This window comes from Paroedura picta, chromosome 4, assembly GCF_049243985.1.
Source record: "Paroedura picta isolate Pp20150507F chromosome 4, Ppicta_v3.0, whole genome shotgun sequence".
Taxonomy (NCBI): Eukaryota; Metazoa; Chordata; class Lepidosauria; order Squamata; family Gekkonidae; genus Paroedura; species Paroedura picta.
Window position 1 is genome coordinate 142,109,972 of NC_135372.1, and position 23,451 is coordinate 142,133,422.

Here is a 23,451-nt window from a genome sequence, read left to right on the forward strand (position 1 = left end):
GTTGCAACTCTGAATCATGCTTTCCTTTCCTTCAGAGTAAAATTATGCACATACCATTTGCGTTGTGACTGAGATCCAGCCACCAGGATCTGAATCTGAATAAGCAATAATAAATAGACTTTATACCCCGCCTTTCCCTTGAAACTCAGGGCAGGTCACAGCAGAATAATACTTCCAGTAAAAACCTAAAAACAGTCGTCTCATTTCCCCCCCGACCCAATTTACAGTCAAGCAGGGTGGGAGGGGGAATGTTTCAGAGTTTTTGGACGAGGTTTTCCTCAGTTCGCAGTAAGGCGAGCACTTCTTGATGGTCTCTCAGGGCCCTGTCCATATGCCTGGTGGAACAGCTTTGTCTTGTAGACCCTGTGGAATTGGGTAAGCAGGGTCCTGATCCTAATCAGATTTTGAATCGCTGATCTTTGGGGAGATGTAAGGGAATAGTGTACAGCATGATACCACAGGGGCCTGGAAACTGGGTGGGGTGGTCACACTGTGACTCTCCAGATGTCCGTTGACTACAATTCCCCTGAGCCCCTGCCTGCATGTTGATGGCAGGGGCTCATGGGAAATGTAGTCCATAAACACCTGGAGAGTTTGGCCACCCCTGCTCCGATTGTTCTCTTCCCCAAAGGATATCGGCAGAGAGCTGAGAAGACAGTCTCCAGATTCAGGCACGGGGACGCCCTCCACCCTGTCCTGTTTCTCCGAAACTCTTGTCCTCACCGTTCCCCTCCTTTTCTTGCAGTCGGAAGGAGGACGCAGTTTGGCAGCTGGAGCATGCGACCGAACTCGCCAAATGCATCGCGCTTGGAAAGCGGGCCCCTGAAAAAAGTGAGTCGGAATGCATCGTACGACGGAGTGGGAAGAAGGACAGGCCCAGATGGGTCGCCGTGTGCGTCTGGGGCGTTGCAAAAGAGCAAGCGTGCAGTAGCACCTGAAAGGCTAACACATTTTTGGGGGTGAGGTATCGGCTTGCATGCATCACCACGGAAGTGAGCGGCGATTTGCAAAAGCTCTCCCCCCCTGCCCACAAGTTTTGTTGGTCTTTAAGGTGCTCCTGGGCTCTGGCTCTTTTCTACTGAAGAAAAATAGTCTCCTTAAGAGTGTCTCTACTCATTTGCAGGCATTTGCACTAGGGATGTGCACCTCGGCCCGATTTGGCCGTTTCGGCGATCACCAAAGCCTGAGGCGGCACATAGGCGGCCAGCGCCACGGTGCACCATGGTGCTGGCCTCCTACACGGCGCCTCAGGTTTCGGTGATTGCTGAGGCGGCCGAAGTAAGCCGAACTAGGGGATGCATTGAGCCGAACTGAGCTGAACAAGGGATCGCATGCGGAGAAGCGGTCCCTCAGGCATCCAGAACTGAGCCTAGGCTCACATCCCTAATTTGCACACTGTTTTTCCTCTGCCTCATCTTTGTCCCGATACAGTCCGTGTAGGTAATAGCAATGTATACGGTACAAAAATAATCAACATGATAGGACGTACAAAGAGCCACGTTGGAACAGATCAAATGCTCACCAAGTTTACCGTTTAGGGGAGGGGCGTCGGCTTGTTGGCATAGCATTTCTTTCTTTCTTTCTTTCTTTCTTTCTTTCTTTCTTTCTTTCTTTCTTTCTTTCTTTCTTTCTTTCTTTCTTTCTTTCTTTCTTTCTTTCTTTCTTTCTTTCTTTCTTTCTTTCTTTCTTTCTTTCTTTCTTTCTTACTTACTTACTTACTTACTTACTTACTTACTTACTTACTTACTTACTTACTTACTTACTTACTTACTTACTTACTTACTTACTTACTTACTTACTTACTTTCTCCCTCCCTCCCTCCCTCCCTCCCTCCCTCCCTTCGCCACTCCCATGAATGGCTCATGGCGGATTGCAAATTGTCCCCACTAAAACCCCAATATTACCCTATTAAACAATACGGGACATAAAATACAAAGCAAATACATGGCAGAATTATACGATTCTCCGCTCCTCGCAGATACACATCTAAATAAGGGAATAGGGAGGGGTGGCCATCGATGGAACATGGCCCAATGCTGCTTAGCACCAGGAGGGACCCAATCCGATCTTCCTCCCGCCCTGGCCTCAACCATAGACCTGGTGGGAAAGCTCCGTTTTGCAGGCCCTGTGAGTGCTTGGCATGCAGAAGGTCCCAGGTTCAATCCTTGGCTTCTCCAAGTGAGAAGACTAAGCATTAGGTGAAGAGAAACAACTGTATAGAAAGAGAGAGAGAGAGAGACCTAACCGTCTAGCTAGCTATTGCCGGCAGTCATTTTTCCGTCAGCTGCTGTGCGGTCAAAAAGCAGGAAGTCTGCTGTTGAGTCAGTCAGGACAGTGCAGGATATAATTTAAAAATAATCAAGAAGTTCCTATTTTAGCTATCCTATGCATCTCTGATGCCCCCTTCAGGACACCTTTTATGATCTGCACAATTATACACATTGTAGATTCTGCATATTCCAGCAAAAAGCATGGGATAACCCCCCACACATACACACACACACACAGTTTTTCTTCTTCTACTGTAGACAAGAACAAATTGAAAACAGATTTGACAGACCAGAACTAAAATTCCTTGAAGCGGGCCTAATAGGCATCGTGCTCAATAGGGGATTGGCTGTATTCCTCACTTTGGGGTTTATTGTTTTGCTGAATCGCTCGAGAAGCCAGTCAGGGTCTTGTCGTTCGGCACCTGTCTCCATGTCTGTTTGACGCCACTTTGTGGGTCTTCCCCTTGAGAGCCAGTTTGGTGTTGTGGTTAGGAGTGTGGACTTCTAATCTGGCATGCCAGGTTCGATTCTGCACCCCCCCCCCCCCACATGCAGCCAGCTGGGTGACCTTGGGCTCGCCAAGGCACTGATAAAACTGTTCTGACCGGGCAGTGATATCAGGGCTCTCTCAGCCTCACCCACCCCACAGGGTGTCTTTTGAGGGGAGAGGAAAGGGAAGGCCACTGTAAGCCGCTTTGAGCCTCCTTCGGGTAGGGAAAAGCGGCATATAAGAACCAACTCTTCTTCTTCTTCAGTAATCTCAGGGCTCTCTCAGCCTCCCCTCCCTCACAGGGTGTCTGTTGTGGGGAGAGGGAAGGGAAGGCGACTGTAAGCCATTTTGAGCCTCCTTCGGGTAGAGAAAAGTGGCATATAAGAACCAACTCTTCTTCTTCTTCTTCTATACAGAAACTCCGCCCTCCAAACTCTTGAAACGCAAGATCTTTGATCTCCCGGGAAGCAGCAAGAAACTCAACCCTAGCCAAAACACTGCTATTTCGGAGGCTCTGAGCAAGCCCTTCACACTCATCCAAGGCCCACCAGGTGAGAGCAGGGCACGGGTGGAGAATGAATGGGGCAGGGACACGGGCTTGTTTGCCTTCAGGGTCACCCTGGGGCAGCTGGGGCTCGATCGCAGTTCCCCCCTCCGTTTTTTAAAAAAAGAACACCTTTTTCCTCCCCTCGTCTAGGGACCGGGAAAACTGTTGTCGGTTCTCACATCGTTTACTGGTTCCACCAGCTGAACCAGGAGAGCGGGAAGAAGGTGACCTCTGGAGAGACGGACAAAGAACAGGGCCGCATTCTATACTGTGGCCCTTCCAACAAGTCTGTTGACGTTGTGGCCGGTGGGTGCCCTTCCCCCCCCCCCTGTGATGGGGTCTCTGCTGGCTTCCTGGATATGTAGACCGGATTGGGGTCATGCCCTTGTTTTAAATGTTCTGGGGAAACTGGCAGCGCATGAGGGCATGTTTGATTGTTTCTGCCGTTCCTGCCTGCCCAGGACAGAGGCATTGTGCCTATGGGATGCAAGCACATGTTCCTTCAAGAAGGGCGTTTGTGAGTGTAAAGGCAAATGCAGTTTTGGGCTGTATCAACAGAGGCCTCACATCAAAACCACACGTTGCCATAGTCCTTCTCTAGGCTGCATCGGTCAGACCCCACCTGGAGTCCTGTGGGCGGTTCTGGAGGTCTCACTTCAAAAAGGATGTGGGCAAAATGGAGAGGGGGCAGAGGAGAGTGGGGAGGAGGATCTGGGGCCTGGGGACCAAGCCCTGGGAGGAGAGGCTGAGGGACTTGGGAATGTTCAGCCTGGAGAAGAGGAGGCTGAGAGGGGGACAGGAGGGCTCTCTCAAGTGTCGGAAAGGTGGTCACTTGAAGGAAGGCAGGGAAAGGTTCCTGTGGGCAGCAGAGGAGAGGACACACAGGAGTGGGTGGAAACTGTGTGTAGAATGGTACCAGCTAGATATCAGGAATTTTTTTTTTCAGTCAGAGTAATTCAGCAGTGGAATGGTCTGCCTATAAGGAGGTGGGGAGCTCCCCCTCACTGGCCATCTTCAAGCAGCAACTGGACAGATCCTTCTGGATGCTTGGGGCTGATCCTGCACTGAGCAGGGGGTGGACTAGATGGCCTCCATGGCCCCTTCCCACTCTAGGATTCTAGGAGTCTAGTTCAGCAGGGGAAGGGGCTGCCTAAGGAGGTGGGGAGCTCCCCCTCACTGGCCGTCTTCAAGCAGCGGCTGGACAGATCCTTCTCCTGGATGCTGGAGGCTGATCCTGCATTGAGCAGGGGGTGGGACTAGATGGCCTGCATGGCCCCTTCCCACTCTAGGATTCTAGTTCAACAGAGGAATAGGCTGCCTAAGGAGGTGGGGAGCTCCCCCTCACTGGCCGTCTTCAAGCAAAGGTTGGATACACACTTTTCTTGGATGCTTTAGGATGCTTTGGGCTGATCCTGTGTTGAGCAGGGGGTTGGACTGGATGGCCTCTATGGCCCCTTCTAACTCTGTGGTTCTATGATTCTAGCTGACAGTGTTTTGTTTTCCTTGCAGTGATGCTGTTGAAGCTTAAAGAAGTGAAGCCCCTGAGAGTATATGGAGAGAGCGTAGAGACGAAAGATTATCCCTACCCTGGGAGTGGCTTAAACTTCTCTCGGAAGGCAACCCGGGACACCAGATCCAACCCAGAGATCAGGTACGAAGACAACATTTCCCTTACTTGATCAGGCTGAGCTGTCTTCAAGTATTTGAAGGGCTGAGGATGGAGCAGAGTTGTTATCTGTCGTTGTCATCATCATCATCGTTAATTTGATTTTTATACCGCTGCAAGAGCCTCTTGTGGCGCAGAGTGGTAAGGCAGCAGAAATGCCGTCTGAAGCTGTCTGTCCATGAGGCTGGGAGTTCGATCCCAGCAGCCGGCTCAAGGTTGACTCAGCCTTCCATCCTTCCGAGGTTGGTAAAATGAGGACCCAGCTTGCTTGCTGGGGGGTAAACGGTAATGACTGGGGAAGGCACTGGCAAACCACCCCGTATTGAGTCTGCCATGAAAACACTGGAGGGCGTCACCCCAAGGGTCAGACATGACTCGGTGCTTGCACAGGGGATACCTTTACCTTTACCTTTAGTTGTTTTAAAAGAGCCTCTTGTGGCACAGAGTGGTAAGGCAGCAGAAATGCTGTCTGAAGCTGTCTGCCCATGAGGCTGGGAGTTCGATCCCAGCAGCCGGCTCAAGGTCGACTCAGCCTTCCATCCTTCCGAGGTCGGTAAAATGAGTACCCAGCTTGCTGGGGGGTAAACGGTAATGACTGGGGAAGGCACTGGCAAACCACCCCGTATTGAGTCTGCCATGAAAACGCTAGAGGGCGTCACCCCAAGGGTCAGACATGACCCGGTGCTTGCACAGGGGATACCTTTACCTTTACCTTATACCACTGCTCCCATAACTGGCTCACAGCGGTTAACACGATAAAAGCATCCATACAATGAAAACCCCCATAAAACAGTTAAAACAATTTGCACAATTGCCCCCTCCTTGATGAGCAACAGAATGTTGAAGAAGCCTTTAAAGAAACCGCAGAGCAAATGATGCAGATTGAAAGAAATTATGCAGAACTGATGCAGGCTGTTTGGCCTGATGACCCAGAGAGTAAAAGCAGGGAAATTGGCACCTGCAGGTGGGAAGGATGACAGAACTTATCGGGCTCGTCATGTGCATGTCAGCATTCAGACTTTCCTGTTTCAAAAAACAACAACACTCTCTTTGCACAGGGATATCACGTTGCACCACCGGATCCGACGTCCTCCAAATCCTTATGCGCCAGAGATCTGCGCGTTCGACGCCCGTGTGAGAAACGGCGAGGAAATCACAGAGGACGAAGTTGAGAGGTGAGCACACGACAGGCGCTCTCTTCTTTCCCGGTGCATTTAAAAAAATTTTGTCTTCTCATTCCTTGCGTTTCCCCCGTGTGTGTCATCTGTTCTGTCTCCCGTGTGGCTATTTCGTGGTCGCACACACCTTTCCGTGTCGGGATTCAAAAGGTGGCCACAGGCTTTAAAAGGTTGGGGACTCCTGCTATAGGGCATTCCAGTGCCTTCCCCAGCATTTTGGTTCAATTAGGGCTCACTATTTAGAAGAAGAAGAAGAAGAGTTGGTTCTTATATGCCGCTTTTCCCTACCCGAAGGAGTCTCAAAGCGGCTTCCAATCACCTTCCCTTTCCTCTCTCCACAACAGACACCCTGTGAGGTAGGTCAGGCTGAGACTGTTCCCAAGGTTAAGAAGAAGAAGAAGAAGAGTTGGTTCTTATATGCCGCTTTTCCCTACCCGAAGGAGGCTCAAAGCGGCTTACAGTCACCTTCCCTTTCCTCTCCCCACAACAGACACCCTGTGGGGTGGGTGAGGCTGAGAGAGCCCTGAGATTACTGAAGAAGAAGAGTTGGTTCTTATATGCCGCTTTTCCCTACCCGAAGGAGGCTCAAAGCGGCTTACAGTCACCTTCCCTTTCCTCTCCCCACAACAGACACCCTGTGGGGTGGGTGAGGCTGAGAGAGCCCTGAGATTACTGAAGAAGAAGAGTTGGTTCTTATATGCCGCTTTTCCCTACCCGAAGGAGGCTCAAAGCGGCTTACAGTCACCTTCCCTTTCCTCTCCCCACAACAGACACCCTGTGGGGTGGGTGAGGCTGAGAGAGCCCTGATATCACTGCTCGGTCAGAACAGTTTTATCAGTGCCATGGCGAGCCCAAGGTCACCCAGCTGGCTGCATGGGGGGGAGTGCAGAATCGAACCCGGCATGCCAGATTAGAAGTCCGCACTCCTAACCACTACACCAAACTGGCTTATTTTGCCTCTCCAAATACGTCCCCTCGGATTCGTTCAGCTAACTCGTTCAGGGCCTCTTCAGCCTTGGCTCCAACCTGATGAATTGAGTTGCTATCTGAGGTCTCACAGATTTCCTTTCAGAGGGCATGCAAGATGGCAGTTCTCCACCAGCCATTGGGTTGAAGCCAGGGTCCAAAATCATAAAAGTAATTTCCCCCTTGCTCTGGACTAGCCTCTCTGAGACATCAAAGAACCACTGTCAACTTCAAATTCATAAAAGTGTTATTAAAGGAGCAAGGTTTAAAAGCATGGTTTTTGCATAGTACTGATTTGAGCAGAAAAGGTGAAACATTTTTTGAGTGATATGCAATTTTTCTGCCCCTCTGCTAAACTGGACCCTATCTGATGTTACGGACAGTGTAGGCACCTTACTTAAGAGGTTACAAGTTCTTAATGGATATTCATGAGCTCACCTGGCAGCCACATGGTCCAAGATGGCTACCCAAGTCCTATCAAACCAGAACAATGTCCTTCTTCAGTGGTCAGCTGGCAAAAGAGACCTCGGGTCTTGAAATCACCTTTTGTGTCCCAACCACTCCGGGGCATTCTGGGAAGAAGGAATTCCTCTCTCTCCCAGGTTCCTGCCTCCAGGAAGGAGAAGAAGCTGGGGGAATTCCCATGTCTGCAGGCTAGAATTGGTATTGAATTGTTACTTAAAGGGAGATGAAGGGAGAGCCAGTTTGCTTACTTGAAGGGAGAGCCAGTTTGGTGTAGTGGTTAGGAATGCGGACTTGTAATCTGGCATGCCAGGTTCGATTCTGCACTCCCCCACATGCATCCAGCTGGGTGACCTTGGGCTCGCCACGGCACTGATAAAACTGTTCTGACTGAGCAGTTCTGTCAGAGCTCTCTCAGCCTCACCTCCCTCACAGGGTGTCTGTTGTGGGGAGAGGAATAGGAAGGCGAATGTAAGCCACTTTGAGCCTCCTTCGGGTAGGGAAAAGCGGCATATAAGAACCAGCTCTTCTTCTTCTTCTTCTTCTTCTTCATGATCAAATGATTAACCGTTGCCTCTCCTCTTTCTCCAAAGCTCAGAGAAAGAAAATTCTCTGTTGTTTTGATTGTCCAAGATTTGTGTGTGTGTGTGGGGGGGCGGGGGGCGGGGAGGCATTTGGCCTCAATTTATATAGCTTGGCAAAAGGAGTTTTTTGAGAAACATCAGGCTGTCGTTTCCTTGACTCGGCTGTAAAACTTGGCGCAGGGCTGACCACACTGGCTCTCCAGATGTCCATGGACTACAATTCCCATGAGCCCCACAGGCTCATGGGAATTGTAGTGCATGGACATCTGGAGAGCCACAGTTCGGCCAGCCCTGAGTTAGCGCCTTCCATTGTGGTCTTCCAGCTACAAGCGTCTTCTCAGAAATGCCTCCAAAGTAGAACTGAAGCTCCACGACGTTATCCTCTGCACATGCTCCGCCTCCTGTGCCCCTAGTTTGACCAAGTCCGTGAATGTCAAGCAGGTGATCGTGGACGAATGTGCCATGTCCACCGAACCAGAGACGCTCATCCCGCTGGTGAGCCACAAGAACGTGGAGAAGGTAAGCAAGCTGACCTACAATTGTTTCCTGAACCACGTGACAGTAGATGAGCAAGAGGGTTGTGAGTGTCCTGCATAGTGCAGGGGGTTGGACTAGATGACCCATGAGGTCCCTTCCAACTCTATGATTCTATGGTACTGTCCAGGGACTACACTATAACCTGTGGTGAGCTAGCGCATCCCTTGACAAACCGTGGCTCACAGATAATAAACTTGAAGCGGTTACTAGCAACATGTTTGCCCAAAGCTGTGGGTTTTCCTTATGCCTGCATGTGTTCTTGGAAGTTCTATGCCTCAGCCTGGTCGGCGTAGCTCCCATCGTCCTGATTGGTTGGTGTGGTGTTTGCTAGCCGTGCAGGTAGGTCTGAGAAGAGAGATGGGATTGGTATCATGGGTGCAGGTGTCACAAAGAGACGGGTAACTCCCAAAAGCATGGGAAAGTAGTGATATTCTCAGGGGTGGCTACACTGTGGCCCTCCAGGTGTCCATGGACTGTAATTCCCATTCACCCCTGCCAGCATGCCAGTCGGCAGGGGCTTGTGGGAATTGTAGTCCATGGACATCAGGAGAGCCCCAGTTTGGCCACCCCTATGGTTTCTAAGGAGCATTGAGGGAGCTGAGTGGAGGGACTGTGGTTCAGTGGAGGAGCATTTCCTTGGCGTTCAGAAGGTCCCAGGTTCAATCCCCGGCATCTCCGGTTAAAAGGACCAGGCAGCAGGTGATGTGAAAAGACCTCTGCCAGAGTCCGTGGAGAACTGTTGCCGGCCAGAGAAGAAAACACCTTTAGGGACATTGATGCAGTGTGTGGTGTCTTCAGCCTGGTGCCTCTTTTCTCACAGGTGGTCTTGCTGGGAGATCACAAGCAGCTGAGGCCTGTGGTCAACAACGACTCCTGCAAGGCCCTGGGCATGGAGAAGTCCCTCTTTGAGCGCTACAAACATCAGGCCTTGATGTTGGACATCCAGTATCGCATGGTAAGGCCCCCGATTCTCCGCCCAGCTCAGTCCTACGTTCTCTCTGCTCTGACCCGGATGGGCCAGGCGTAGGGGTGCTAACATCTGGTCAGCCGTTCTCAACTTTTTGACCCTCGAGAAACTCCTGAAACCATCCTCAGGCTCTGAGAAACCCCATAAGTGGAAGGATCATGCAAAATATGGTTGGGAAGCTGAGCTGTAGACATGCCCACCCGGGGCCCCTCCCCCTCCAGGCCCATCATTGGCCATTTGGAGGGGGGGGAGCAGGTCAACACGACCATCTGTGATCATTTCACCCGATAATTGTTTAAGAAATTAAAGAAATATATATTAAAAATTCATTACTCCCAGCCATTCGGGAACCCCTTCCAGGGCTGTCAAGAAATCCCAGGGCTTCACAAACCCTTGGTTGAGAGAAGCTTGGTCTAGATAGAGCTCCAGGAAATAAAGATCATGTGCCCACCCTGGCCCTGGTGGAACATATTTCTGATTGAGATCGGGGCTGTGCAGGACGTTTCCATTCCACAGGGCCTGTGGCACAGAACTGTTCTGCTGGGCTCTGGGGTTGATGATAGGCGCTGAAATTCTGTGACCAGCCCCTTGCCTCCTCTCCTCTCCTCTCCTCTCCTCTCCTCTCCTCTCCTCTCCTCTCCTCTCCTCTCCTCTCCTCTCCTCTCCTCTCCTCTCCTCTCCTCTCCTCTCCTCTCCTCTCCTCTCCTCCCCTCCCCTCCCCTCCCCTCCCCTCCCCTCCCCTCCCCTCCCCTCCCCTCCCCATCGCTTTTGGTGTGCAGAGGCAGGCGGGGCAAAGCACCTCTGAATGTCTCGCTGTGCATCTCCTAGAGCAGGGGTAGTCAACCTGTGGTCCTCCATATGTTCATGGACTACCATTCCCATGAGCCCCTGCCAGCAAGTGCTGGCAGGGGTTCATGGGAATGGTAGTCCATGAACATATGGAGGACCACAGGTTGACTACCCCTGTCCTAGAGCGTTCAGACACCTTCCTGGCCTGCTCTTTTGCAAAAATTCTTTCTTTGTCTCCTCAGCAAAGCGACATTTGCCGGTTCCCATCCAACACCTTCTACGACAGCAAGTTGAAGACTTTTGCTGGCCTTATTCGGCGATCCAGTGTCTTCTTCCACTCCTACAACATGTGCTGCCCCATCATTTTTGGCCACATCGAAGGCAAAGAGAAGAGCCTCATGGTCTCGACGGAAGATGGGAACGAGAACTCTTTGTCCAACCTGGAAGAAGCAGAGCAGGTGGTGAGTAAGGTGGCTGGAGACCAAGAGCCTAGAGGAAGGGTTGTCGGCTCAGGCTGGGAGACACCTGGAGATCTGGAGAGGGACAGGCTGGGTGAGGGTCAGGGTTAGGAAGTGGGCAAGATCGAGGTAGAGCATTTGCCCAGCTCCAACAGCTGGCTCTACCTCCTGCAGCAGCCATTTTGCGTCTGGCTCCACCTTCCGTAGTGGCCATTTTGTAGCTGGCTCCACCTCCCGCAGCAGCCATTTTGAATCGGCTCCACCTCCCACAGCAGCCATCTTGCAGCTGGCTCCACCTCCCACAGCAGGCATTTGCAGCTGGTACCACCTCCCACAGCAGCCATTTTGCAGCTGGCTCCTCCCCCCACAGCAGCCATCTTGTTCCTGAGACTCCCATGCTGTGTGAGAATGCCAAAGATGCCTCAAGAAGGTTGGGGCCCCCTGCTCTGAGATCATGGCCAGCGTAGCAGGGAATGCATTTATTCATCACACGTACAACGCAGGTGCCTTTGAAATGCCTTCCTTCAGGTGAGGATAGCCAAGCAGCTGACGCTGGACAAGACCCTCCAGCCGGAGCACATCGCAGTCCTGACTCCTTACAATGCCCAGGTGGTCGAGGTCAAGAAACTGCTTGCCCAGGAAAGGCTGTCGGACGTGACCGTCTGCACCATCATGAAAAGTCAAGGCAAGTGGCCAGAGCGCGAAGCAGCACCGTGCGTTTTAGAAACCCGCCCCCCCCCCCGCCTTCCCCCCGGGCTGACCCTTGCGTCCCCGTGTCCCGTCTTCAGGGAGCGAATGGAAGTACGTGATCGTGTCTACCGTCCGGTCCTGTTCCCGGTCGGGGATCGACAAGAAGCCCACCATCGCCTGGCAGAAGAAGCAACTGGGGTTTGTGACGGATCCCAACCAGATCAACGTCTGCATCACCCGGGCACAGGAAGGACTCTGCATCATCGGTAGGCAGCGGGGAGGGGGGGGGTCACGGCAGCTCCGTGCTTCTTCGACTGGAGCAGGGGTAGTCAAACTGCGGCCCTCCAGATGTCCATGGACTACAATTCCCAGAAGCCCCTGCCAGCAAATGCTACCCCTGGACTGGAGGCAGGATGGTTGGGAGTTCTCCACTCTGCTGTGCTTGCGCGGGACAGCCACCAGAGGGAGCTGTGCAGCTACTGTAGTATTTCCTCCACGCCTAGGGGAGCCCCCTAACGGCCCCGGACCCCGCAGGGAGGAGCCCCTGCCATGTCCCTCACTACCCAAGGCTTGGCCTTGGGGTTGACCTTCAAGGTCTTGGTATTCCCCTTCAAGGCTACCGCAACCTGGGCCTGGCATATCGGAGGGACTGTCTGTCTCCTTATGCCCCCTGAAGAGTACTCCACTCTGCGGGAATTAATAAGTAGGTGATTCTAGGATTCTATAACTCTATGATCCCTGGCCCATGGGTTGTGTGCCCGGCCTCAACCAGGACCAGGGCCTTTTTGGCCCTAGTCCCCACGTGGTGGAATCAGCTCCCGGAAGAGCTGAGGGCCCTGTTGGACACAGTTCGGCAGGGTCTGCAAGGCGGAGCTCTTCCGCCAGGCGTTTGGTTAGGGCCAGGGCAAAGGAGATGTTGGGGTCCTTCCCCCAGGTGAAGATACCCAGACATCAGTATCTCAACCATCACCCTCGAGGCACAAGGTCTGGTGGCCGGGGGGTTGTTGGGAGTGGATATAGTTTTTGGGAGGATGCTGCTGCAGCTGTATTGGCTGATTATAGTTCTAGTCCTGTTACAATTGTATTTTATTTCATCACTGAGAACCGCCACAAGCCAGCTAGTCCGGAAGGGGTGTTAACTCACGGTGCTCCGATTATCCTGCTGCTCAGCCATTTGTCCAGTGGTGGGATGATCGGAGAGGGAAGGAAGGAAGCCCACAAGATTTCATTTACTTGTTCTGGCCCCAACCATACGCCTGGCGGAAGAGTGCTGGTTTGCAGGCCCGGCGGAACTGAAGTTCTTCCGCCAGGGCCAGGTCTTTGCTGGCGACTAATTCCGCCCGGCTGGAGCCAAGACCAAGAAAAGCTCTAGCTCTGCTTGAAGCCATACATAATTATTTCAGGCCAGGGACCATCAACATGTCAGCATTAGAAGATGGCAGAGTTCTCTGGTCCCTCTGATGCCAATTTCCGTTTTCCTTTCTCTCTCCCCCTTCCTCCTCCTTTTCTCTTTGGCTTCTAGGCAACCGTTACCTCCTTGAGAGCAACTTCATTTGGCGAAGTCTCGTGCAGCATTACCAGAACGAGGGATGCCTCACCAACGCCGCTGCGATCCAGATTAGGAGGCAGCCAGCGGCTCACTGAAGAGAATGCGGCCACAGCCGGACAAGCCCTGGCAGAGTCCTGGCGTTCTCTTGCCTCCCTCTCTGCCTTTTTAAAGGCGGTGGAGAATCTCCTGAGCCACACCGGATCAGAGGCCTTCCCTCATGGCAACGGCAAGGCAGGCTCTTCCGGGAAATTCACCATGTGCCATCTGCAGCACGCTGCAAAGAACCATGAATCTTAAACGAAGGACCAAGTTACATGGATGGCCTGCCACCAGTGGTCCAGGGAGCACTATGGAGGGCCAGGGGGCCTCCATTCCAGCTTTCTCTCCTTCCTGACTAATACTTCCTGGTAGCACCACAATGCTTCCTGGTAATACTGTGATGCTTCCTGGTAGAGTTGGCCAATGGCACAACTGAAGCTGCTGCGGTGGGGATTGCCTCCGTGCTGTGCAGGGCTTGCTAGTGGCAACCACTGTCTCCTGCAGTCTGCGGGATTGGACTAATTCCTCCTCTTACATTCCTCCTTTTATTTCTTGATGCCTTCTCTCGAGTAGAGAGAGATTTCGATGCGGAGGTGAAAACTTTGGGAGTGTTCCGTGGAATTCCCTCCCAGCCAAACTTACTTTCGGTTGGGATTGAGGACCAAAGTGGATGTCTTGGGAAGCCGGATGAGAGAAGGCCAGCTATGGCAGGACCAAAGATTGAGTGTATCTACTCCACAATCCATTTTTAACCTTGGATCTTCTCAGTCCAAAACAGAAGAGTCACTCTTTTCTGAAGGATGGACATTCTCTAGTACAGCACTGCAGAGTCTAAAAAAAGACCCAGCCACGGTTGGGTATTTATTATTTTTTTTAATAGAAAAACACTGGTTTTAGCTTTTAAACAAAGGCTAATCCTGGCGATGGAATGTAGATTTTCCAGGAGGGCCTTGGATAGATTTTTCTACTTTGTAGACACTAATTTTTGTATAAGCAACCCTTCTGAATTTGACTTGAAAGTGTTTGCTTCTGTCGATGCTGTATTTTCGTGGTTTTTAACCTTGGTCGCATCTGGAGTTACCTCAAAGCTCGGGAAGGTCGTCTTCTTCAAACACCCTGATATTTTTCTTCAAAAGGAGGCTCAGCTGCCACCTTTCTCCAAGGGGACCACAGGGGCCTGCTTAGCAACCATTCCTGGTGTTCAAGCTGGAACAAGCGGATTTCAGCCCAAGCGTCAACCGGGTCCTGAGTCCCTTAGGCCAGCCGGATCTTTTTGGCTTTGGCCCTACTTTACATAGGTATACGCGTGGGCCCATGTGTCCTCTGATCCTGCTTCTGGGGAAGGCACTGGCAAACCACCCCGTATTGAGTCTGCCATGAAAACGCTGGAGGGCGTCACCCCAAGGGTCAGACATGACTCGGTGCTTGCACAGGGGATACCTTTACCTTTACCTTTTACCTGCTCTGGGTCTGCCAAGTGAATGAGGATGCTTCACAGAATTCAGCGTTCAGAGTTTCCAGTGACCCAGGGTTTACATGCCTATCAAACTGGACTGGGTTTTGCCAAGCCTCTGTGCCGGGGGTAGCTAAACTGGTTCACCAGATATCCATGGACTACAATTCCCACGAGTACCTGTGGCTCTCCAAATGTCCATGGACTACATTTCCCACAAGTCCCTGTGGCTTTCCAGATGTCCATAGACAACAGTTCCCACGAGTGCCTGTGGCTCTCCAGATGTCCATGGACTACAATTCCCACAAGTCCCTGTGGCTCTCCAGATGTCCATGGACTACATTTCCCACAAGTCCCCGTGGCTTTCCAGATGTCCATGGACTACATTTCCCACAAGTCCCTGTGGCTCTTCAGATGTCCATGGACCAGAATTCCCACGAGTCACTGTGGCTCTCCAGATGTCCATGGACTACAATTCCCACGAGTCCCTGTGGCTCGTCAGATGTCCATGGACTACAATTCCCACGAGTCCCTGTGGCTCTCCAGATGTCCATGGACTACAATTCCCACGGGTCCCTGTGGCTCTCCATATGTCCACGGACTACAATTCCCATGAGTCCATGGACATCTGGAGAGGCCCAGTTTGGCTAACCCTGCTCTACGCTCAGCGCAGGACACACCCTCTGTGGCACACCCATTCCGAACCACACGAAGCCCACGGAGGCAAGTTAAACCCAATGTTTGCACTAAAGACGATGCAGCTGGACTCCTTCCCAAGAACATTGGGATAAGCAATAAATGAGCCAAAGTGTGTCGTCTTACCGTACTTCTGCACTGGCTGCTTTGTGCTGGATTATATTTTATATATTCCCCCATAGTTGGTGGCAGCAGTGGTGTTCAGGTGTCATAGAAATCCAGCCTACATTCTTAAGCCTATTTAATTGTGTGTGCAATAAGGGTAGATATTGTGAAAACTACATACCTTTTAAATATTTTTCTCTCCCTCCCCCCCTTTTTAGCTGGGACTTCTCTCCCTAGAAATCAAAAACCAATTAGGGCAGGGGTAGTCAAACTGTGGCCCTCCAGATGTCCATGGACTACAATTCCCAGGAGCCCCTGCCAGCATTTGCTGGCAGGGGTTCCTGGGAATTGTAGTCCATGGACATCTGGAGGGCCGCAGTTTGACTACCCCTGAATTAGGGCATGGCTATTCTCTTTCCATTGGTCTACCTCAAGTGTTTTTAAATGCTGCCTGCTTGTCCTTTTGTTCAAGATTTGCCATCTTTTGGAAATGGTCATTATAAATGCAAAAAAAAACAAAAAAAAAATAAAAATTAAAAAATTAAACGTCTACATAGTTCGTGTTTGGGATAGCACAGATGAATTTGCATTTTGAAGATTCTGTCATCTTTGTTTCCGCATCAGCTAAAATGCTGGGGGCCTACAATTTATTAGCCTGAAATTTTGAACTCGCCGTCTTGGAAAAAGACATTTCCTTTGTAAATCATGTTTGCCTTTTGGGAAAAAAAAAGAAATGCAAGCAATTTTTATAAAGTTTCCAAGCCTGGTTGCTTATTCGTCATAGGCGAACAGAATTTTAATATTTCTTTTATGTAAAGGGGCCAGTGACCCCGTCTTTTTCATCACCCCGTCCTTGAAATGAACCTTTCCCTTTTTTACAGAGTTGGTTGATATTGAAATAGCCATGTAATCTGATGCTTCTTCCTCCAGCTGATTCCCCTTTCAAAACAAAAGAGTTCTTCAATGCGGAAATGTGCACCTGTCATTTTTATAAAGGGCTTGTAAAAGCAGGGGGCAATTTTAAAGCTGTTTTTAGCGCAGCGATGTCGTTCAAATGCAAATCGAGGGGGCCTGGTGGAGCAGAGCATTCTCCTGGGTGAAGGAGACCAGGCCCTGCTGGATCATAGCCCAAATACTAATTATATATGAAATGGACGATAAAAGATTTTTTTTATAGCAATTGGTTGCGTGTCTTTAAAAAAGAAGCTGCCATTCGTAAGGGAATTTGATTCTCTGTTTTGATTCTCTGTTTCTGTGGCCTTGGTGTTTTGCGTAGATTCAGGCTGTGTGTTAGCTAAAATTTGAATTTATATGATATGAAGCCTGCCTTGGCTGGGCTGGGGGGGCCTGTTTCATTGGGAGGACTGTAGCTTCCTTTCTGATGGGGCAGGAATTTGCTGGAGGGTATCCAGAGGAGAGGTTGGGGGCACCAACTGAAACACAGAAGAAGAGAGAAGAGCTGCGTTTTTGGTATCCCGCTTTCTACCACCCGAAGGAGGCTCAAAGCGGCTTACAGCCACCTGCCATGATTCTCCCCACAGCTGACACCCTGGAAGGCAGGTGAGGCTGAGAGAGCTCTGAGAGAACGGCACCGGGCCCAAGGTCCCCCTGGTGGCTGCATGTGGAGGAGGAATCGGACCAGGTTCCCTAGGTCGGAGGCCGCTGCCTGTAACCATGACACCAAGCTGCTTCATGGTGCCAAGTGGTGAGGTTGCCTCTATGGCAAGTGATGTCATCACTTGAACCAGCTCAGTGACATCATCAGCCATGGACTGGCATGGGACTCTGGGCGTGGCCCTGGAGCTCTCTGCCGCTGTCCTTGAATGCCGGCTGTATAAAAGCACAAAGCCCTGTATTGTATTCAGGGCACGCAGAAGGCCCCTGATTCAGTCCCTGGCATCTCCAGCTTAAAAAGGGCCAGGCGGGAAGTGGTGTGAAAAGACCCCTGCCCAATTCTCCACGGAGCCAGGAGGAGCCATGGCTTTGGTAGAGCCTTTGGCACACAGAAGGTCCCCAGTTCAATCCCCGGCATCTCCAGTTCGACGGAACAGGCAGTAGGGGATGGGAAAAGACCTCGTGATAACCTATGTCTAAGTGGAAGGCCATAGGGGTGGGACTGCAGTGGCACAGGCTGCTTGGCCTGCTGAAGCTCCCCGGTTCAATCCCCAGCATCTCCAGTTAAGAGGGCCAGGCAGGAGGGGATGGGAAAGACACCCTGAGACCCTTTAGAGCAGCTGCCAGCCTGAGCAGACGATACTGACTTGGGTGGTCTGATCCAGCGTAAGGCAGCTTCCAGTGTTCAGTGGGGCAGCTCCCCACGGCACTGATAAAACTGTTCTGACCGGGCAGTGATATCAGGGCTCTTTCAGCCTCACCCACCTCACAGGGTGTCTGTTGTGGGGAGAGGAAAGGGAAGGCGACTGTAAGCCACTTTGAGCCTCCTTCAGGTAGAAAAAAGCAGCATATAAGAAGCAACTCTTCTTCTTCTACAGTTCTCCCAGTGAAACACGACATGAGCTGCCTCCGGCCGAAGCCCTTTTTATGAGCCAAGAAGATATCGGAGTTGTATTTTGTTTTAAATTAAGTCTGGAATGATGAGTTCTGTCATTCTGTTTTTCCTCCCAGTGTTTATATGGATTGTGACATTTCAGAACTGTACAGATGACCAATATTGCACAGAATAAATACTTTTTATAGTTAACGGTTATCAGTTGTACGTGTCTAAAAGCCTGGTTTATGTTTGCTGAATAGGTGGATGGTACTCTTTCAGCGGGCTGTTGGGAGACGCTGGTTTTGTCCGTGAACAGTTCCTCAAGCTTTTTATTTAATAGGGATTCAGAAGACTTGATGCATAATGTTGTATAACGGTCTTAGGTTGTCAATTAGGAAAAACAAACCTACAAGGCCCCTGGGGCAGGTGTGGGCACAGGGTCAGGAAAAATCGGAGGGGGGGGGAGGAAAACATCACAAGATGTCATCGTCCCATTGTATACGGCACTGGTCAGACCACACCTGGAGTACTGTGTGCAGTTTTGGAGGCCTCACTTCAAGAAGGACGTGATGAAATTGAAAGGGTACAGAGGAGAGCGACGAGGATGATCTGGGGCCAAGGGACCAAGCCCTATGAAGATAGGTTGAGGGACTTGGGAATGTTCAGCCTGGAGAAAAGGAGGTTGAGAGGGGAAAAGGAGGTTGAGAGGGGAGGTTGAGAGGGGACAACCTAAGACCCTCTTTAAGTATTTGAAAGGTGGTCACTTGGAGGAGGGCAGGATGCTGTTTCTGCTGGCTGCAGAGGAGAGGACACGCAGTAATGGGTTTAAACTTCAAGTACAACGATATAGGCTAGATAACAGGAAAAAGATTTTCACAGTCAGAGTAGTTCAGCAGTGGAATAGGCTGCCTAAGGAGGTGGTGAGCTCCCCCTCACTGGCAGTCTTCAAGCAAAGGCTGGATACACACTTTTCTTGGCTGCTTTAGGATGCTTAGGGCTGATCCTGCATTGAGCAGGGGGTTGGACTGGCTCCTCCCAACTCTATGATTCTATGAAAACCAGAACTTTCCTGCTACTAGACAACCATCCAGGCTTCATTGTCGTCTCTCCCGAAATTTTGCAGCAACGCAAGTTTGAGAGAGATCTGAGCAAACCTGGGGACACTCCAGGTTCTGCAAACTCCCCATCACTGTACTTGGGCAAATCACCCACATGGAAATGGCTGTCAGGCTTGACAGCGGGGCTGTGACACAGTTGCAGAGCCTCAGCTTGGCATGCAGAAGGTCCCAGGTTCAATCCCCACTGTCTGCAATTCAGGGATCAGGTGGGGAATGTGAAAGATCATCACAAGAGCACTGGGAAAGCAGCTGCCAGCCTGAGTAGGCAATACTGATGGACCAAGGGTCTGATTAAGCTTAAGGCAGCTTCTTACATGAAGAAGAAGAGTTGGTTCTTCTATGCCGCTTTTCTCTACCTGAAGGAGTCTCAAAGTGGCTTACAATCCCCTTTCCCTTTCCTCTCCCCACAAAAGACACCCTGTGAGGGAGGGGAGGCTGAGAGAGCCCTGAGATTACTGAAGAAGAAGGAAAGTTGGTTCTTCTATGCCGCTTTTCTCTACCCAAAGGAGTCTCAAAGCGGCTTCCAATTGCCTTCCCTTTCCTCTCCCCACAACAGACACCCTGTGAGGGAGGTGAGCCTGAGAGAGTCCTGATATTACTGCTCGGTCAGAAGAGCTTTATCAGGGCTGTGAGTACCCCAAGGTCACCCAGCCGGCTGCATGTGGGGGAGTGGGGAATGAAACCCAGCTCGCCAGATTAGAAGTCTGCACTCCTAACCACTACACCAAGCTGGCTCTCACATGTTCCTATGCATGTCTCTCTCCCAACCTATGGCTAACCATTTTACCTGAACAAAGTTCCGGGTCTGGTTGGCGCCTTTGAGACCAACAGAGTTTTATTCAAGGCATAAGCGTGCATATTTCTTCAAATGGAAGATCATATCTGCAGAAGTTCACGCGCACACAGAACTTTATACTTTGAATGCAACTTGGTTGGTCTTCAAGGTGCCCCTGGACTCAAACGGCTTTCTGCGGCTTCAAACCTACACAGCGGTCTGCCTGAATCCATTTTACCTGAGTCCCTGGTGTTGGGGATGTAAGGAACTTTCTAGGCTAACAAAAGGGCCTTGGGTTTTCTTTCCCCACATATTTTTAGTGGTCTTCCTGTTCAGAGAGACGTGGCTGAAGCAGAAACTTGGAATCATCCCCAAGAGAAAGAAGATAAATTCAAATGGGTCGCCGTGTTGGTCTGAAGTAGCACAATAAAACCAGAGTCCAGTAGTGCTTTTTAACAAAGATTTAACAAAGATTTAATCAAGGTGTGAGCTTTCGAGTGCAAGCACCCTTAAGAAAGCTCACGCCTTGAATAAATCTTTGTTGGTCTTAAAGGTGCCACTGTACTCTAATTTTATTACAAAGATGATAATGTGCTGATGGGGGAAATCTAGGAAAACACCCCAAGACCAGGCCATGAATTCCCTTCAACCTCTCCTTACTATGAGAATACACAGCCCGAAAGAATGCCCCTTATTGGCTTCGGAAGCGGGAAGATTTGGAATAATCCCATAGCCCCTGACAGACCGACAAGATTTCCAAGGGATTGCCTTTTGAGAGTCAACGCTCACTCCATCAGACAACAGGGTCTCCCAAAGGCTTTGACCGGACTTTCTCAACTAGGGTTTCTCAATGGCCCAGGAAGGATTTCCTGAATGGATGGGAGTGAATTATTTTTTTATATACTTTAAAAGATTTGTTAAACATTTATCGGGTGATATGAACATATACGGCCAGTGATGGATTCCTCTCATCTGATTAAGTTCTGCTTTTCTACCTGGAATCGAAGAGTTGGAAGGGACTTCTAGGGTCATCTAGTCTAACCCCCTTCCAAATGCAGGAAACTCACCACTACCTGCCCACCGATAGTGATCCCCAAATCCATGCTCAGTTTATGCCTCCCTCCCAGCAAAAAATAAACAGCCCAGAATGCCTGGCCCATCTGACTTGGAGGAAATTCACCTCCCGGCCCCAAAGTGAGGTTCAGCATTTCCCTGGGCATGCAAGGAAGGGAAGAGGGCCAAGCATGGACACAATCCCTTCTGCCCACCCACTCACAATCTGCCTAAATTCACAGAATTCACTTTCAATCTTTGGAACATTTTCAGGCAAGGAAGGCATAATTTTTGGCAATGCTAAACATCTTTCAAGAGCCTCTTGTGGCACAGAGTGGTAAGGAAGCAGACATGCAGTCTGGAAGCTCTGTCCATGAGGCTGGGAGTTCGATTCCAGCAGCCGGCTCAAGGTTGACTCAGCCTTCCATCCTTCCGAGGTCGGTAAAATGAGTCCCCAGCTTGCTTGCTGGGGGGTAAACGGTCATGACTGGGGAAGGCACTGGCAAACCACCCCGTATTGAGTCTGCCATGAAAACGCTAGAGGGCGTCACCCCAAGGGTCAGACATGACCCGGTGCTTGCACAGGGGATACCTTTACCTTTAAACATCTTTCCTTTGAGCATGACCCAGTGGCAGGTATTGTCAAATTCTAGTAGCGGAGAGATTCTGCTTGCATGGTTGTGATGTTCCTGGCTGCCCTTTCTCACGTTATTCTGGCTGGCCCTGCTTTCTCTGGCCAACGTAGTTTGATTCAGGGTTACAGAGTTAAGATCGAATGAGAGTAAAGGATGGCAAATGATCAAAGCCATGCTTAATGAGGAGGATTAAAGCTCTGCTGTCCAAAGCTGCCAGTGTATTCTGATCAATATTAAGACCAAATATTCTCTTCCTGTTAAAATCACAAATCGTGCAATCGGGTACTTGGGTATATTTGTTTGAGCACTCATTGGAGTCGTGTTTACCTGCGTGTGTTGGAGGTTTTTTCATGCCCTTAATGGTCATCAATAAAATCAGAGTCCAGTAGCACCTTTAAGACCAACAAAGATTTAATCAAGGCGTGAGCTTTCGAGTGCAAGCACCCTCAAGGGTGCTTGCACTCGAAAGCTCACACCTTGATTAAATCTTTGTTGGTCTTAAAGGTGCTACTGGACTCTGATTTTATTGTGCAACTTCTGACCAACACGGCTACTCATTTGAATCTATCATTAATGGTCATCGGTATCTTGGCTATTCAGATTTAAAGGCCAGTGATGGGGCTGGAGGGGGTGGGAAGGGGAGGGGCCCCGGGTGGGCGTGTCCACAGTGCTGCTTCTTCTGCCTGATGGTGGCACTTCTGGGGGTCCTTGAAGCCTGAAGAATGTTCCAGGGTGTTCTCAGCGGGAATAAGGTTGAGAAAGGCTAGCTCATGCGTTGGAAATTTTGGCCTTTTAGGTGCTACCGGACTCCAATCTGGCTGAGCAACACAGCTACCCACCTGAAACCAGATTCAGGTGGGTCGCCAAGGGGGCCTGAAGCAACAGGACAAGGTTTGAGTCCAGTGGGGCCTTCAAGACCGGCATTCTGGGAGAAGTTTATGTGCTGGTCTTACAAGTGACACTGAGCTCAGACCTTGTCCCACCAGAAACTGTTTTCCATTAAAAAAAAAAAAATCAGAGCTCCATCCAGAGTCCTACATAATTGTGTGCATTGGCCATTGGCTTGCTTCCTGAAGTGAAACCACATCCTGTTCTAGATGCCACCCAAAGTGGTTTCCCCGAAGCTCCTCCTTTTCCTTCTAATTTCCCCCCCCCAATTAAAAATGGAGCTTAAGACGCATCTAATTTTTCCTTCAAGTCACCTCGCCCGCTGACTCTTGCCTACTCTACTCTGCTCTGGTTCGGCCTCCTTTGGAGTCCTGTGTTCAGTTTTGGACACCCCAGTTGAAGAGGGATGTGGACAAACTGGAGCGTGTCCAGAAGAGGGCAACAAAGATGGTGAGGGGTTTGGAGACCAAGACGTAGGAGGAAAGGTTGGGAGAGCTTGGTCTGTTTAGCCTGGAGAGGAGGCGACTGAGAGGGGATCTGATAACCAAGTATTTAAAAGGCTGCCATGTAGACTCTAGGATGGAGGAGAAGGATGGAGCAGAATTGTTCTCTCTTGCCCCAGAGGGACAGACCAGAACGAATGGGATGAAATTAATTCAAAAGAAATTCCGTCTAAACCTCCGGAAGAAGTTCCTGACAGTGAGAGTGGTTTTTCAGTGGAACAGGCTTCCTCGGGAGGTGGTGGGTTCACCGTCTTTGGGGATTTTTAAACAGAGGCTGGAGAGCCATCTGACAGAGAGGCTGATTCTGTGAAGGTTTAAGTGGGTGGCAGGTTACAGTAGATGAGCGATAGGGATGTGAGTGTCCTGCACAGTGCAGGGGGTTGGACTAGATGACCCAGGAGGTCCGTTCCAACTCTATGATTCTATGATGCCTAAAACTTTCATGAAAATTTTGAACTAGATCGGAGGGAGTACTTGGGAGGAAATACACAAGAACGGCAAGTCCGTGGAAACTCCTTCTCCCTGCTCGGCCGACCGACTGG

The 23,451-nt window shown here is 50.5% G+C and overlaps 1 protein-coding gene across 1 annotated transcript in view; it reads left to right on the plus strand.

Moving 5' to 3' along the window:
* The window catches only part of HELZ2 (helicase with zinc finger 2), a 49,531-nt gene extending 31,378 nt beyond the window's left edge, over positions 1-18,153 (plus strand). Inside the window, exons 11-21 of the mRNA XM_077335962.1 lie at positions 746-831; positions 3,177-3,311; positions 3,458-3,613; positions 4,817-4,958; positions 6,032-6,148; positions 8,487-8,682; positions 9,521-9,655; positions 10,699-10,917; positions 11,443-11,603; positions 11,707-11,870; positions 13,127-18,153. Coding sequence (XP_077192077.1) covers positions 746-831; positions 3,177-3,311; positions 3,458-3,613; positions 4,817-4,958; positions 6,032-6,148; positions 8,487-8,682; positions 9,521-9,655; positions 10,699-10,917; positions 11,443-11,603; positions 11,707-11,870; positions 13,127-13,248 — 1,633 coding nt within the window. The 3' untranslated portion in view covers positions 13,249-18,153. The remainder of the gene's footprint in view (positions 1-745; positions 832-3,176; positions 3,312-3,457; positions 3,614-4,816; positions 4,959-6,031; positions 6,149-8,486; positions 8,683-9,520; positions 9,656-10,698; positions 10,918-11,442; positions 11,604-11,706; positions 11,871-13,126) is intronic.
* The last annotated feature ends 5,298 nt before the right edge of the window (positions 18,154-23,451 follow it).